The sequence below is a fragment of the Coregonus clupeaformis genome, chromosome 31 (assembly GCF_020615455.1).
Source record: "Coregonus clupeaformis isolate EN_2021a chromosome 31, ASM2061545v1, whole genome shotgun sequence".
NCBI lineage: Eukaryota > Metazoa > Chordata > Actinopteri > Salmoniformes > Salmonidae > Coregonus > Coregonus clupeaformis.
The window spans coordinates 7,307,406-7,324,096 of record NC_059222.1 but is presented as its reverse complement, the minus strand read 5'-3'; the positions used below and the strand labels follow the sequence as shown (position 1 = coordinate 7,324,096).

Genomic DNA, 16,691 nt, shown 5'->3' with positions numbered 1-16,691 from the left:
GGGGATTGAAGTAACATACCTAATCTCTTGTGGACTGACGCACGTAACATAGGATGGTATCGTAGCATCTATCAACAGACTGTGGTATGCGACGACTAACTAGTAACTTTGTTTCCGGTGTGCAGATTCTTTCATCATTGATCATTTGGACAAATCACGATTTCTCGTGTGTTCACATCTTTTGAATTTCGGAAAAAGGAGGAGACATTTGGCCCATGCTTTGGCTGAGAGTTTCTGTTTAGGGGGGTGGAGACTTCACTAGTCTCATTAATATATTTTCTCATACGTCCCCCCCAAGAACCTAATCGAGCATCTGACGCAATTACGGGAGCTTTTAGTTCTGGGTTTCTGAAATGACTGTTTATTGGGTTCTTAACATGAGTACACAGTTTCCTTGAGCAGGTGCAGGTTGAAATAGTCATAGATACACAATACATGCATGCACATATACAGGAAAACATGTAAGCACATATGCACACCTGTACACACACACACACACACACACACACACACACAAACACACACACACACACACACACACGCACACACACTATGTATTATGCAGCCATAAACACTGAGGGGACCATCTCTAAATGCTGCAAAGTGAAATTGTTCTTATTGACTGCTTCTATGGTAAATAAATCACACAAAACACAATTGTATTTCACTACAATGTGTTTGCCAAAGCACCTTTGCGGGTTGTAACATGAGTGCCCCCTTGTGGTAGGCCGTGTAAATATAGAAATGTTCTCCGCCTCTATGAGAGGCTTCTTTCAACTGATGCCTTGAATGAAGAGCTATGCACAAATGCATTAATGGAGTGTGCTTGTCAAATAATTGCATTAAAGCTCAAAGGGATAGTCTCCCAAATTACAAAATCACATCTATAAGTAACTTCATTGAGTTACACAATGAATGTGTATATACTTTAGGATTAATTGGACATTAAGTGCACAAATCTTAATATAGGTACTTTTGACTTGCATTGGATTTGTGCCACAAATGCTAAACAGTTAGCATTTGAAACAGTGGTCAGGAAAACAAAACCAAAGCATGGATTGCTGTCATACCTTGTCCATAGACTGCTTACAGGGTAAGGAAACCAATATGTAATTTTGTAATTTGGGTGAACTATCGCTTTAACACATTTAAACATATTAGTATTAGCCTAATAGTAATCAACTGAGTGCACAGTTGAATAACACTAGGCTACGTTTTGTTACACTTGAGTGAAATTAGTTTAGTGCAATGTCTGGAATGACAATTACATTTCTAGCTGGCTGAATGTGCATGGACAGTTTTCTTTTTAATTAAACAAGCTATCTGAAACAGTTAAATGGTAAAAGGGCAGATTGTGTAGGCCTACCCTTTCCCTTCTACTCAAACGTGCACTGCGTACCGTGACGTCGGTAGAAGGGAGGGCTCTGCTTTCTGCTTAAATAGCTGGTGCTCCCCGCAGTTCAGACAGACTCAACAGAGCGCACTGAGAACTATTAAACGATAGCCAACTGTTGAATCCAACTTTGGCTGAATTTACTAAACGAAACTACGAGTGAGCACATATTGGAACCACTCTACGCACTCTTACTTTACACTCATGATCAAGAAAATGTCGCCTTCAGAGAACGACTTTGATATACCGGCGAAGAACTGCTGTAGGATGGTGATTTTGGGGTCCACCAAGGTGGGCAAAACAGCCATCGTGTCCCAGTTTCTGAACGGGAGATTCGATGAGCAGTATACGCCGACCATCGAGGACTTTCATAGGAAACTGTACAGCATTAAGGGAGATGCATACCAACTGGACATATTGGATACCTCAGGCAACCACCCGTTCCCTGCCATGAGGAGACTATCCATACTGACAGGTAAATATCTTATTCCATCTCTGGTTATTGCAACTCAAATAGTGTGCATGTTCAATAACGCAATTTGTGCGTCTTTGTAGTCGTTTCTTTTGGTAACCTCAAGAGTGTATGCATTGCGCGCATTTTCCATTGTTGCCACAGGTGCCATTACGCATTGAAATACTGTAGCCTATGTCAATGTGTTTCATAGAAGCTCTGATACTAAATGCCTTGCTCCTCTTGTTTCCATTCAGGTGATGTCTTTATCCTGGTCTTTAGCTTAGACAACAGAGACTCCTTCCAGGAGGTTCAGAGGCTCAAGCGACAGATAATTGAGACCAAGTCTTGCCTAAAAAACAAGACCAAGGAGAACGTTGACGTACCTCTGGTAATCTGCGGCAATAAGGGCGACCGGGAGTTTTACCGGGAGGTGCAGAGTGAAGAGATTGAGCAGTTGGTGGCTGGAGATGAGCAGTGCGCATACTTTGAGATCTCTGCCAAGCGCAACACCAACGTGGACCAAATGTTCCAGACCCTATTCACCATGGCCAAGCTACCCAATGAGATGAGCCCGGACCTCCACCGTAAGGTCTCGGTGCAGTACTGCGACATGCTTCGCAGTAAATCCCTGAAAAATAAGAACAAGAAAGACGATGGAGACGCGTATGGCATCGTGGAACCATTCGCCCGGCGCCCGAGCGTCCACAGTGACTTGATGTACATAAAGGAGAAGGCGATCGGTGGCGGGCAGGGAAAGGATAAAGAGAGATGTACTATCAGCTAAGACTGAAGACTTTGTAACCTAAAAGGATATGCTTCATTTATGATGCACCTGACAGACAGGGCTTGGGCGCGCAAGGCTGCCCATGTCGCTTCGGTTGCTCTTTGTGGGGACACTTGAGAGACAGCGATGCCGAAAGCCTATGAGCTCCAGGCGCAATGACACTGTCTAAATTCAGCCACTCCACAAACGTGGAAGCGCATGCTACATGTCCACGAGACATTTAACAACGTTAGCTACTTTGTTCTGTTAGACCAGAGCCTTATGTGATGTGGCTTAAAATCTTGTGAGATTCTTCACAACAAATGTGTAAAATGTGTTGTTTTGACATCTTTACAGACAGGCGAAAAAACAGACTCCTGGCGTGGAGTACAATGTTAAGAATGTTGTTTACATTTTGTTATACATATTATAACAGATACTTAAACTTGAATGTTGCAATCTGAACAATTTTATATTGTAAATGTGTATGTATTATTGTATGTCGACGTCAACTTTTGCAAAGAAAGAAAAAAGAACTGGAAAAAATAAATACAAAAATCTGAATCTTCTTTTTCTGCATGCTTTTCTTCTCAGAAGTGTTGTGAAATGGCCCACTCTCTTCACTCATCACTCCCTGCACCTAGTAGACTTAGATACTGTATCTAGGGAAACTACCTAGGCTAAACATCAAAGCATGAATTAATTAAATAAGCTGCAATGAGCAGTCTAGCATTAAAGACAATTGAGAGCCAAATGGTCACACACCACAGGTTTACCGATTGATAAATAATTTAGCCTACTTGGATGTAAGAACTATAATTAGGGCCATGCACTTTCTCAGCTTTTTCACCTTTTGCAATTTTGCTTTTTTATAGACCTAACTAACCCACTGGGCACACACTGGTTGAATCAACGTTGTTTCCACGTCATTTCAATGAAATTACATTAAACCAACATGGAATAAACGTTGAATTGATGTCTGTGCCCAGTGGGAAAGTATACTGAACAAAAATATGAATGCAACATGCAACAATTTCAAAGATTTTACTAAGTTAGAGTTCATATAAGGAAATCAGTCAATTAATTAGGCTGTTCTGAGGGCAAAGGGGGGTGCAACTCAATATTAGGAAGGTGTTCCTAATATTTTGTACACAGTGTATATTTCTTTATAGAATTCTGAGTTCAAAGATTACCTTTGCAGTCTTCAGGCAGCACTCCTTGGGGCCAAACACAAACATGTGAAATGCCATACAATAAAGCATGATAAGAACGTATATCCTAGGCCTACATGCCTCTGCCCACACCATGGCACAGAAAACATAACAGTTGGTACATGTAATGTCCTACAAGAGAGCATCAACAGAAACAACAAGGCTTTCCTACCAGACTAAAGCACATACTGTAGTCCTGTTCTAAACCGTCATCCAACCAGAAAAATCTCAACACATCAAATTCAGCCTAGTCCTGTGTAGGGGAGAGTGGGGTACGTTGAAATCTAGTATTCTTTCTAACAAAGATATCTACATATTGTATATTTCAGGATGTTGTGTATCCCTGGAAATAATCAGAATTCATAGCTTGTCCAAAAAAAGTTGTCTCGTGGCACAATTTACCCCGGGTATGGGGTAAGTTGAGCCGCAGAACATAGTAAGTTAAGCCGCCTACAAATTTCTGTACTGAATTCAATATTACCACTACCTTTTTAAAACCATGTCTATCTTTATTTCCCAAACACAATTCAACACAATTGCGATCGCTTCTTTGACTTTTAATAATTTTAAGCATCTATTAACACAGGCTTAACACTTTTTTAAAAACACTTAGTGGTAGGTAGCTTAGTGGGTAAGAGCGTTGTGCCAGTAACCGAAAGGTCGATGGTTCTAATCCCCGAGCCGACTAGGTGAAAAATCTGTCGATGTGCCCTTGAGCAAGGCACTTAACCCTAATTGCTCCTGTAAGTCGCTCTGGATAAGAGCGTCTGCTAAATGACCAAAAAATTTTTTTATATATATATACCAGTGATGCCTTGCATTACTCCTGGGAAGAAAGCACTTCAATTTGCTCAACTTACCCCAAGGCAAACATTTAAACTATATTAGCCCACACAGCTACAAGGATGCACATTCATGCTAGGTTTAGGACCTCATATTGAAGGTTAGAGACCCCAACTGATGTATCAAACAATCTTAAAATTATCTCATTTTGTTTAGATACAAGCATCATGAAACCTCTAACACAATACATTCATTTGACTTGGTGAAAATAATGTTTTATTATTTAACTTTCTTAACACCTTTTCCATGTGGTTTCTTCCTTCACAGACTCCATGAAATTATGACCTCTTCCTAAATATTTGGTCAAATGATACATTTTGTGTATGGTTACCTAGAAACAAGGGTGACTCAACTTACCCCACTATCCCCTATCCTGTAAATTCATACACAAGAACAGTGACATGTGTGTCTTGATTATGCCTATCCTGCGAAGACTGAGACATGATCTTCTACAACCGTTCCAATCAAAATAATCCCCGCCTTCTGTAACATTGTTCTTCCCTTTGGTTTAATGGCTGAAAGGCATAATTACAACGCTAATTAGTATGCAGTTCTCTCTTGGCAGGCGACTGCTTTGTGTTGGTACTTCAATGGGCTAGGCCTTTCCAGGAATTTGCTTTGGTGTGTTTACCAATCATTGTTATGACTGAATACTTAAGATACCATACACGACTGAGAAAAACAAATATTTTCCCAATGAAATCTGTTTATTTCTACAATACAACCATAAAATCTGCTAAATATACACTATTTAACACCTCTTATTGATAATAATTATATTCTACAATTGCCCTATATTACACAGTCAGTACGTACCTAAATTGAAAGCAGCCAGGCTATGAATTCACTGAATGATGCACACATTTGGCATAACAAGGTCAGTCTTTTGTAGCCTGGTTAAACCAGACTGAACGCTGCATTCACCATCATTTAACTTGAAGTGAAACAACAGTGAAACCTAGCTAAATTAGTTTGGATGCCATGCTTAGTCTTTTCTTTCCATGCCCTGATAATCCATTCACCATAATGTTGTCACCATTCCTCTATGATTTGGGAGAGTCAAACACACAGAGGCCCTTGTATTTTTGTAGGAGCTGTGTCTTGGTGTCCACCTTCTCTCTCATGGTCTTCAGCTGCTCCTGCTGCTCCCCAGGACTGGACTCTATCTCAGGCATGGCTAGGATCTTCTCCCTGGTCTCTTGAATCTTAGTCTTTAGCTTGGTCAGCTCTTGGTTCACATCCGTACTGTCTTTATCCATGCTGTTAGAAAGGGAGAAGATATTTCAACAAGACTTTAGGCTACATAGCAGATTCTGATGAAGTACAGCTTGTTGATGCTGCTGAGCCCAGCCTTCCTCCAGCATCAACAAGCAGCACGTAACGCCCTGGCCCAAAGCTACTTAGCTATATATGTAGTCATAAAAATACATCGCGAAAGTGTATACTAAAATAACAAGGCACATGAGACTTTGACCGCTAAAGGGCATCTCATGATTAACTATCCTATGCTCTCTGACTGCATATATTATGTGCTGCGATATACATAACACTTCAAAGCCACAATCAAAACAAACTATCGCTAGCGAGCTAGCCGGCTACCATGGTTCTAGCTAACTAAATAGCTCACGTTATCTTACTAACGTTGGCCTCACAAGAGTGGAGTCCACATATTTAAAAGCTTTATGTGAACGGTATGCGAACATGCACAATAAAAAACAAACAGCAGAATTGATTTACCATTTTATAATATCAAGAATAAAAGGAAGCCAGGAGCAATCTTCATTTTTTGCCTCTACCTCCATTGCTTCTGCTAGAATAACTGATACGTCATTAACAAGCGCTGGTACATGAGTCCGTTCCCGCTCCCTACCACCTACTATACGCCTCGATCACACCGACAGTGAGGTGCAGCATCATCTGGATATGTTTGCAACAAAACGACCATTTCTGCCAAGCCTTCTAAGCATACAATTTGATGCATACGTTCAATAAATCCAACACAGAACGCACTACAGCTGCCTGTGCAATGCAATGCTGCAAGACAAACGCAGCATTCCATTGGAAATGAATGTACTTCTGGTATACCAAAACCTATTATGCTTCGATCACACCCTTAGCACTTTGCGCAAAATTGTATGCAGCATCATCTGGATATGTGTGCAACAAAAGTTCAACATTCACCTTCTGCTACTATTTCTGCCAAGCTGTCTAAGCATACAGTTTGACGCATATGGTCGATAAATCCAACCTATGCACCACACAGAACACACTGCAACTGCCAATGCAACGCAATGCTGCAAGTCAAACGCAGTGTTCCATTGGAAATGAATGTACTTCTGGTGTACCAAAATGTATTACACTGTCGCTGGATCGAGGCGTTATTCTTTGGACGTAGTTATATCCACAGCGTTTCTAAACCCAGAGGCGCAACATGGGGAGACTTCCGGGAAAGCTTGCGAAACAGACCAAGCAGACCAGGCCGAGGTTTGGGGTTTGAGAAGTCAATGAAAGAAAAATGATTCCTTATTTGTTCATTTTCTCGAAATGTAAAGGCACAACCTAGATTCGAGACAATGTCGTAAAATTGACAAACTGACACGTTTTCATTTTCGTCAAAAACTACTTTAAATCGAAGGTGCCTTTGATTTGAAGGCCTGCACATGCGCAGTTCGGTGCAAGACGTCCGTTAGACCCCATTACGTTTTTATGCACACAAGCTTGGCTAGCCAACGTCGCCATGCCATCGCCTACAAGTGTGATTGGGGATTGTGATTGTAGAAGCAGTTTCTGCCTATCTTCATACTGTACTGTCTTTGCTATTTACCTTCTCTGTTGTAACAGATATTGCAGTTGCGCAGGCAGGACAGATGCGTTCACGTGCTAGTCGGAACTAGGAAACTCGAAAATATCCGACTTGCTGATTAGTTGAATGCAGCACGTGTATAACTACATCAAGTTAGCAAGTCGAATATGTGCGAGTTTCTTAGTACAGGTAACAGTCCCTTAGTGCAGCCCCACATTTTTCGCGAAAAATAATAATAAATACGTGTCACATATCAGTTTGCAAACAATGTAAAAAATAAAAAAATAAATAATAATTGAGTTAATAAAGCCGCATACAAACATGGTCTCTTTTTTGCTTTCTTGAGTAAGGCAGCTCCAAAATGCAGGTGTTTCAGCTCAGCGCTTTCTGTGGTGGTGGGGCAGCTAGCGGAAAATACGGAGCATAGGTGTTGGTAATGTTGCGCCGCGATTGGCTCAGTGTTCTATCACTCATGGGGACACTACGTCAACGCCAAGTCGAAGGGTAGAGCTCGAAAATTCAAGGCTCTTGGGTGTTGCCATAGAGTTACATTAGAATTGCCCATTCAAGAAGGCTCAAGGTCATTGGCCACAGATAAAATGACGTCAAATCACGTTATATCTACATTAGTTTAGATTTGACTGATCATGTCAACATCATACTTTCAAAATCTTAGCTAGCAGTCATCATCATGAATCAAGTCGACAATCTACTGGCAAATCCTTTTTAATCCTTGTCATACGAAGAGAAATAATGAAGAGAAATTATAGATAAAACGTATCGGTGCTCATCGGCCATTGGACATAAACATTACACAACAAGTTGGAAATTGCAAATTCAACAATGAGTGGTTTGGAAGGAATCAGTGGCTAACTGCAAGCATTGCAAAGCAATCACTAGCCTGCTATTAAGTGGAGTGGCTGTGTGGTCCCAAATCTGGGATTAAGGGTCTCTTTTCCAAGTTTAAAATGATAAACATTCAACATTGGCCATGCTGTCAATGAAGCATGATTTGTGCGCGCTCAAAACAACTGTTAACTCGGAACTGCGAAAACTGACTTCAGTGAGTTCAAGACAACTGGGAACTCTGGAAAAAACGAGCTCCGACTGGGAAAATACGTTTTGAACAGTCATCCAACTCGGAATTGTAAATCCAGATCTCGGGCCTCTTTCTAGAGCTACGACCTGAAGATCACTGACATTATCATGATTCGACCTTGTAATTTTCCGATTTCCCAGTTGTCGTGAAAGCACCATAAATCCAGAGAATGTCAGACTTTGTTGACAAAATTTCCCCACGAAGGACCACCGCACCACCTTCATGTTCAAGTGAGCACAGCACAACAAGGTGAGTCCAAAAATGTATTGTATGCTGCTGCATAAATTATTATTTTTATTTATTTTTATTTCACCTTTATTTAACCAGGTAAGCCAGTTGAGAACAAGTTCTCATTTACAACTGTGACCTGGCCAAGATAAAGCAAAGCAGTGCGATAAAAACAACAACACAGAGTTACATATGGGGTAAACAAAACATAAAGTCAAAAATACAAACAGAAAATATATATATACAATGTGTGCGAATGTAGTAAGTTATGGAGGCAAGGCAATAAATAGGCCTAGTGCAAAATATTTAAAATTTCGTATTAACACTGGAATGATAGATGTGCAAAAGATGATGTGCAAATAGAGATACTGGGGTGCAAATTAGCAAGATAAATAACAATATGGGGATGAGGTAGTTGGGTGGGCTAATTTCAGAATGGCTGTGTACAGGTGCAGTGATCGGTAAGCTGCTCTGACAACTGACGCTTAAAGTTAGTGAGGGAGATAAGAGTCTCCAGCTTCAGAGATTTTTGCAGTTCGTTCCAGTCATTGTTAGCAGAGAACTGGAAGGAATGGCGGCCAAAGGAGGTGTTGGCTTTGGGGATGACCAGTGAGATATACCTGCTGGAGCGCAGACTACGGGTGGGTGTTGCTATGGTGACCAGTGAGCTAAGGTAAGACGGGGATTTGCCTAGCAGTGATTTATAGATGACCTGGAGCCAGTGGGTTTGGCGACAATGGTGATGTAATATGCCAGGGAGATATGTATACTGTAGCTAAGAAAGTAATACTAAGTGTATGTTGTGTAGTAAGCTGTTAGTAGCCCATGCGCCTCACCCTAATAATTTGGTATATTTTCCCCTCTTAATTTCACCTACTGTTCTGACTTGGTGGTGCAGATGTAGCCTATAACCTGTTTTAGAGAAATGTCATCATCGAATATTGTAAGAGCTTTAATTGTCTGCTTATATGCCCCCTTTATTTATCCTACGGTTCTGACTTGGTGTACAGGGAGAACACTGTAAGAACGGCTCATGTTCTGAATTCTGTCGCTGTACATTTCAAAAGTACTAAACAAATAGTTATATTGACTTCATCCGTCCTAGCTCGCTGATGAATATCTTAATCGAAATGACGGATTGCCTCTTATCAGCTCGTCGTCCCCATATGCCATAGTTTGTACATCTCAATTGTCATTAGAAACCACATTTCTTTAAGCAAGTCAGACAAGGCTCCACATGATTTAGAAGGAGTCAGGCGCAGGAGGGTAAATCACAGAATAAATTGTTTATTCCGTAACACAGCGGTACTCAGCAATGCGTAAAACACTCCAGTGCGGAAATACGGCGCACTGGAAAACAACAAGGCACACGGGTGAATATCCCGGTGATATAAAATACAAAAGAGCTCCACCGAGCTATAATAACCTCCACAATAAACAATCACACACAAAGACAAGGGTGCAGAGAGAACACTTATACAGGTACTGATGAGGGGATATGAACCAGGTGTGTGTAATAAACAAGACAAAACAAATGGAATGATGAGATGAGGAGCGGCAGTGGCTAGAAGGCCGATGACGACGAACGCCGAAGCCTGCCCGAACAAGGAGAGGAGGCAGCTTCGGAGGAAGTCGAGACACCGCTGATAGCCAGGTGTAGCAGTGGTAAGATGTTGGGACTGCTGTTGGGACTCTGCTGTTGAGACAGCTTTTTGTAGGCCCTAACAGTTTGTGGGCACCGTTTGTCACCGTTATAGTGCAATTAATGTATTGTTTAGTGTTGTGTTGTGTAGTGGCTTTGCTGGCGCACATCCTACTTTGTTTTCCCCACCAAGATTGACATGCTAAAATCGCCACTGCAGTCCCTACACTTTGGAGAAAAAACACTCAGCGTTTTGTGTGATCATGTAGGCTAATCTTTAAAGTTGCTGCCACATCATAGTTCATGAATAAACAACAGTACTTGACTGCCTGTCTGCCTCCTGCGGAGCTTAGCCGATGTTTGCAATGATGATGAAAAAATAACATTCAATCGCTAAGTAGACTGTGTGTCTGTGTCTTACTGTTTTCCACCACTGGGCAGCTGAACATTCTAGAAGTGTCCGGACTGTTAAAAAGAGTCTGACAATGGGCGAGTTCGTTTTGCATAGCCAGGTGCCATAGTAATGCCATAGCCCAGTGTTCCCCAACTGGCGGCCCACAGGACGAATTTGGCCCGCGGGTGGTTTTATTTGCCCCTCCAAGTTTTCTGAGCCAAAATTGTATTGATTTATTGTTGGACATAAAAAACTGTAAAAACACCAGGAAATCAGCTCCAAATGATTTTAATTTGGGAAATCTGTTCCCAAGTATTTCCACGCATAATGGAGAGACACGTGATCATATACAAATATAAGCAAGGTTTGAAATTATAATGTTTTAGTCTGTTTGGGCTTCTTGCTGTCAATTTGCAGTCTACAAATTAATTGTAATTATGTTCCGGTCCCCCAACCATCCCCTCAAGAAGAAATCGGCCCGCGGCTGAATCTAGTTGATGATCCCTGCCATAGCCTATGTATATATTTTTTTTTTAATGAAACATGTCGCAAGCTTCAAAAAAAATGTCTAGCATTCAAATAGGCACTTTATTCTCACCTGCAACTCTAAGGGGGGCCCAAAAAATTCTGAGAATTTCCTCCAAAGTTATGTACAGTGGGGAAAAAAAGTATTTAGTCAGCCACCAATTGTGCAAGTTCTCCCACTTAAAAAGATGAGAGAGGCCTGTAATTTTCATCATAGGTACACGTCAACTATGACAGACAAAATTAGAAAAAAAAATCCAGAAAATCACATTGTAGGATTTTTTATGAATTTATTTGCAAATTATGGTGGAAAATAAGTATTTGGTCAATAACAAAAGTTTCTCAATACTTTGTTATATACCCTTTGTTGGCAATGACACAGGTCAAATGTTTTCTGTAACTCTTCACAAGGTTTTCACACACTGTTGCTGGTATTTTGGCCCATTCTTCCATGCAGATCTCCTCTAGAGCAGTGATGTTTTGGGGCTGTCGCTGGGCAACACGGACTTTCAACTCCCTCCAAAGATTTTCTATGGGGTTGAGATCTGGAGACTGGCTAGGCCACTCCAGGACCTTGAAATGCTTCTTACGAAGCCACTCCTTCGTTGCCCGGGCGGTGTATTTGGGATCATTGTCATGCTGAAAGACCCAGCCACGTTTCATCTTCAATGCCCTTGCTGATGGAAGGAGGTTTTCATTCAAAATCTCACAATACATGGCCCCATTCATTCTTTCCTTTACACGGATCAGTCGTCCTGGTCCCTTTGCAGAAAAACAGCCCCAAAGCATGATGTTTCCACCCCCATGCTTCACAGTAGGTATGGTGTTCTTTGGATGCAACTCAGCATTCTTTGTCCTCCAAACACGACGAGTTGAGTTTTTTTACCAAAAAGTTCTATTTTGGTTTCATCTGACCATATGACATTCTCCCAATCCTCTTCTGGATCATCCAAATTCACTCTAGCAAACTTCAGACGGGCCTGGACATGTACTGGCTTAAGCAGGGGGACACGTCTGCCACTGCAGGATTTGAGTCCCTGGCGGCGTAGTGTGTTACTGATGGTAGGCTTTGTTACTTTGGTCTCAGCTCTCTGCAGGTCATTCACTAGGTCCCCCTGTGTGGTTCTGGGATTTTTGCTCACCATTCTTGTGATCATTTTGACCCCACGGGGTGAGATCTTGCGTGGAGCCCCAGATCGAGAGAGATTATCAGTGGTCTTGTATGTCTTCCATTTCCTAATAATTGCTCCCACAGTTGATTTCTTCAAACCAAGCTGCTTACCTATTGCAGATTCAGTCTTCCCAGCCTGGTGCAGGTCTACAATTTTGTTTCTGGTGTCCTTTGACATTTCTTTGGTCTTGGCCATAGTGGAGTTTGGAGTGTGACTGTTTGAGGTTGTGGACAGGTGTCTTTTATACTGATAACAAGTTCAAACAGGTGCCATTAATACAGGTAACGAGTGGAGGACAGAGGAGCCTCTTAAAGAAGAAGTTACAGGTCTGTGAGAGCCAGAAATCTTGCTTGTTTGTAGGTGACCAAATAGTTATTTTCCACCATAATTTGCAAATAAATTCATTAAAAATCCTACAATGTGATTTTCTGGATTTTTTTTCTCAATTTGTCTGTCATAGTTGACGTGTACCTATGATGAAAATTACAGGCCTCTCTCATCTTTTTAAGTGGGAGAACTTGCACAATTGGTGGCTGACTAAATAATTTTTTTCCCCACTGTATTATATTTTTGAAATGTATGTTTTCTCAGTTTAGTTTTTCCTGGTTTTAGATTGTATTTGTTGTTTTTCACTCTCAAAATTATAATTTTTCATAGAGAAACAACGACATTTGATTTTCTGAGTCCATGTAATCACATCAGAAGACAATTTTATGGGGTCTGGAAGAAAACTTGAATTGCGCATCTGTCCCTTTATGAGGAATGAGGAATGTGTGGTCTAATGTGTTGGTCTAGCAATGGTTCTGTATTGCTGCTCCTCATTTCATGGTAAAGTTAGCACATAACAAATAATATATACAAATGATATACTTACTCATGATATACACTTCTGCCAGGTAAGCCTACTTTGCAGTTAACATTTAATTGAGAAGGTTTATGGGGAAAGTATTTCTGTCAACCCACAAGGTTATCACATCAACTGGCTACACACAGAATGATCGACAAACGCATGCAACACACAGACAGACGGGGCAATATTGCTGGAAATTAATTGGCAGATATTGTTTTAGGTTTGGCTTTTTAAGCCAATGGTGGCTAACCAGGAGTGGGGTAATGGCAATGTTGTGTTGACTAGATAGTAGCTGGAAGCTTGTGACACTTGTGAGATTTGTTAAAGAGGGTCTAAATAAATCCTCTTGAAATTTAAATTTCCACCTAAATAGACATACCCAAGCATAATACTTTTCCATGAGATGGCCATAAACAATAACTGGTAATGTTGCATGGTTTTTAGAAAGGTCTGGATTTCACCTTTCTGGTAAAAATGGTTATAAATTGCTGAGGTGTACAAATATTATGAAAATAAGAAAAATCCTATAATTTTTTTCTCTATTCAACAAAATTGGGGCAATTTGGCTTGAAATGGCTGAAACGCTTTCTGAATATAGTAACAATCACATTATAAACAACTTACTATAACATTTCACCTTTCTTATAACTGTAAAATAAATATGATCATACTTAGTGACAGTACAATATTGGCACAATTTCATAGAACTGACAGATCATTTTCTCCTAAACATCCACTGAGTGGCACAGAGACACCATTCAAATGTGTGCAGACTCGATACAACTTCAGCTTTAAGCAAAATGTGATTTTGTCCATCTGTGACCAAGAGAAAGTGGTCTTGTTTCAATTAAATGAAATTATTTAGTATTTTTTCATGTTGAGAGCTCTAAATCCGGCTGAGAATATCACAGTGAGATGAAACTACAACTGTCGGATTTGCTACTGCCACCTTTCATAAGCAAATGTGGGGTCCGAAACATGAGACTTCAAGTCAGTTCCGCTCATTGCACTTGCTGTTTGGAGAGCCAATTGAAGAAAAATAGATTTACAAGGAAATTTAGTTTGTCAGCATCTTGGGATGCCCCAATTAAAGGGTGACTGCACTTCCTGATTCGGCCTAGTTTTAGATTTGGTTCATTAAAGGGGAATTGCACCCACTAATTTGGCCTTGTTTTTTGGCTCGCTCCTCAAGAAATATTGGCAGCCATGACAGAAGCCAAACGTGAGTTGGCTTGCGGGTGTGGTTTGATGTGGGTGTTTCTTGGGTGTGTCCTTTCTATAATATAATATAATATGCCATTTAGCAGACGCTTTTATCCAAAGCGACTTACAGTCATGCGTGCATAATTTTTTTTTGTATTGGTGGTCCCGGGGATCGAACACACTACCTTGGCGTTACAAGCGCCATGCTCTACCAGCTGAGCTACAGAGGACCGCCAAGACACACCCATCTGTCAGAACCTTGCCCGCAGCTGTCCTTCCTGTGTGGTGTCCGGTATACAACAGTAGTTCCCTGATCCTGGTCCAGAATACACAAAGTTTCTCCCTCCCCATATTGGCTGATACCATTCAAATCAATAATTAAAAAGACAATACAAGTAAAAGTTGTGTCTAGTAAAAATGTTATGCCGTGTGCCAGGTCTCAGTCTGGACCTCATCACATCACCCTGCAAGTCTCCATGTGCTGGCTCCATACATGTTTCTGTGAACATATACACATAGTCACTGTTCTATTACCAGTGGCAGGATAGGTAATATCTGACACACAAACAGGTACTATGTTGAAGTTTGAACAGGTCAGATAAAACCTACACAATTATGGTCTCCCCATCAAACATCAAAAGCATCTCCAGGCCATCTGTAGAAATAGGCAGAGTTGAGGCAGAGTTAATCAGTGACACATGGGATGAAAAGGGTGTTGCTAAGGGTGTTACCATGTGCTGTACTGTATTATTAGTAATCACCTCATTGTGGATGTGTTGAGTGACAGGTCTCTCTGCATCTCATGCATCTGTGAACACATACACACAGCCACTGTTCTATTACCAATGGCAGTTAGGGATAGGTGATATCTGACACAAACATATACATTTGAACAGTTCAGACTAAACCTACCTAATTCTGTTCTCCCCATCGACCTGGACTGGGAGGGCCTGTGACAGGGTGATATAATAGACAGCCAAGTGGTCAATTGCATTTTTTTCTAAAGAAAGGACAAAGCTTTTTGCTAATGCACTTCACAACCAAAATGACTACTAGTTGTATCTGCTTGGCTGGGGAATTAGCATACTAGTTTTCACATAACACACATTACCAGTTGTTGTTGGGGCAGTAACTCGGGTCACTATCAGAGGCCTCATGATGGCCTGTCCTTTTCATAGGAGTCGAGGGAGACTCTGGCAACATCGGAGGAGGTGTCACAAGGGTTTTAATTCAGAGGTCTTGCCTGACAAGCTGTGAAAATAGCAAGTGAACAAAATGCTTTTTGGAGGTCGCTAAACCATTGCAATCACATTGCTGGACATGTTATGATACCCACCTCTGCTCCTTTTGGTAGGTCCCGGCATATGTTAATAACAAGGAGATCAGTCTGGCACCCAACTGTGCACTTTGTCTAACAGCAAACAAAGTCAACGATTGTCATCATCCCTCAATTATAAACATAGCTCGTCATCTCATTTGGAAGCTAATTCTATGCTTTACAGCTGTAGACTGACTGGCTTCAGATTGGATGAGATTCAGGCCGGTGACGCCGTTACACTAAACAATCAACTGTGACATGTTTTGCTATGGCCCTGGATTGGTTTGACTTTGTTGCTGCTAGTTAGTACACTGTTGTAGTCAGACATGAGTTTAGTTTAGTTTATTAGGATCCCCATTAGCTACTGCACATGCAACAGCTACTCTTCCTGGGGTCCACATAAAATGTACAAATACATCACAAAGTACAGAACAGTTATAGACAGTTAAAACATTTATATATAAATTAAATGTGTTATATATTGGAAAGTGTCACGGTTTCGGCCGAGGCTGCTCCTCCTCCTTGTTCGAGCAGGTTTCGGCGGTCGTCGTCCCCGGAGTACTAGCTGCCACCGATCTATGTTTCATGTTCGTTTGGTTTTGTCTTGATGTTGTACACCTGTGTCTAGTTAGTCCTCATTAGTGTCCTATTTAGTTCTCGTTGTGTGTGTCAGGTGTTGTGTGTGATTGCTCTTCTGTTTGTTGCTCTGAGCTACGTGTTTCCCGCCGTTGTTTTGGAGAGGTTTTTGCACATGTTAGTGCGCCTATTGTTTGACGCCTGTGTGCGCCTTTAT

The 16,691-nt window shown here is 41.2% G+C and overlaps 2 protein-coding genes across 2 annotated transcripts; one reads left to right on the top strand and one right to left on the bottom strand.

Moving 5' to 3' along the window:
• Positions 1-1,124: 1,124 nt before the first annotated feature.
• On the top strand, positions 1,125-3,159 carry LOC121547919 (dexamethasone-induced Ras-related protein 1). Its single transcript, XM_041859333.2, has 2 exons — positions 1,125-1,868; positions 2,102-3,159. Exons 1-2 carry the CDS (start codon positions 1,598-1,600, stop codon positions 2,629-2,631), a joined length of 801 nt encoding a protein of 266 aa, XP_041715267.1. The 5' UTR covers positions 1,125-1,597; the 3' UTR covers positions 2,632-3,159.
• A 1,694-nt stretch (positions 3,160-4,853) lies between these two features.
• Positions 4,854-6,507, bottom strand: LOC121547918 (mediator of RNA polymerase II transcription subunit 9-like). Its single transcript, XM_045209689.1, has 2 exons — positions 6,402-6,507; positions 4,854-5,924 (listed from the first exon to the last, which is right to left on the bottom strand). Exons 1-2 carry the CDS (start codon positions 6,464-6,466, stop codon positions 5,708-5,710), a joined length of 282 nt encoding a protein of 93 aa, XP_045065624.1. The 5' UTR covers positions 6,467-6,507; the 3' UTR covers positions 4,854-5,707.
• Positions 6,508-16,691: the final 10,184 nt, after the last annotated feature.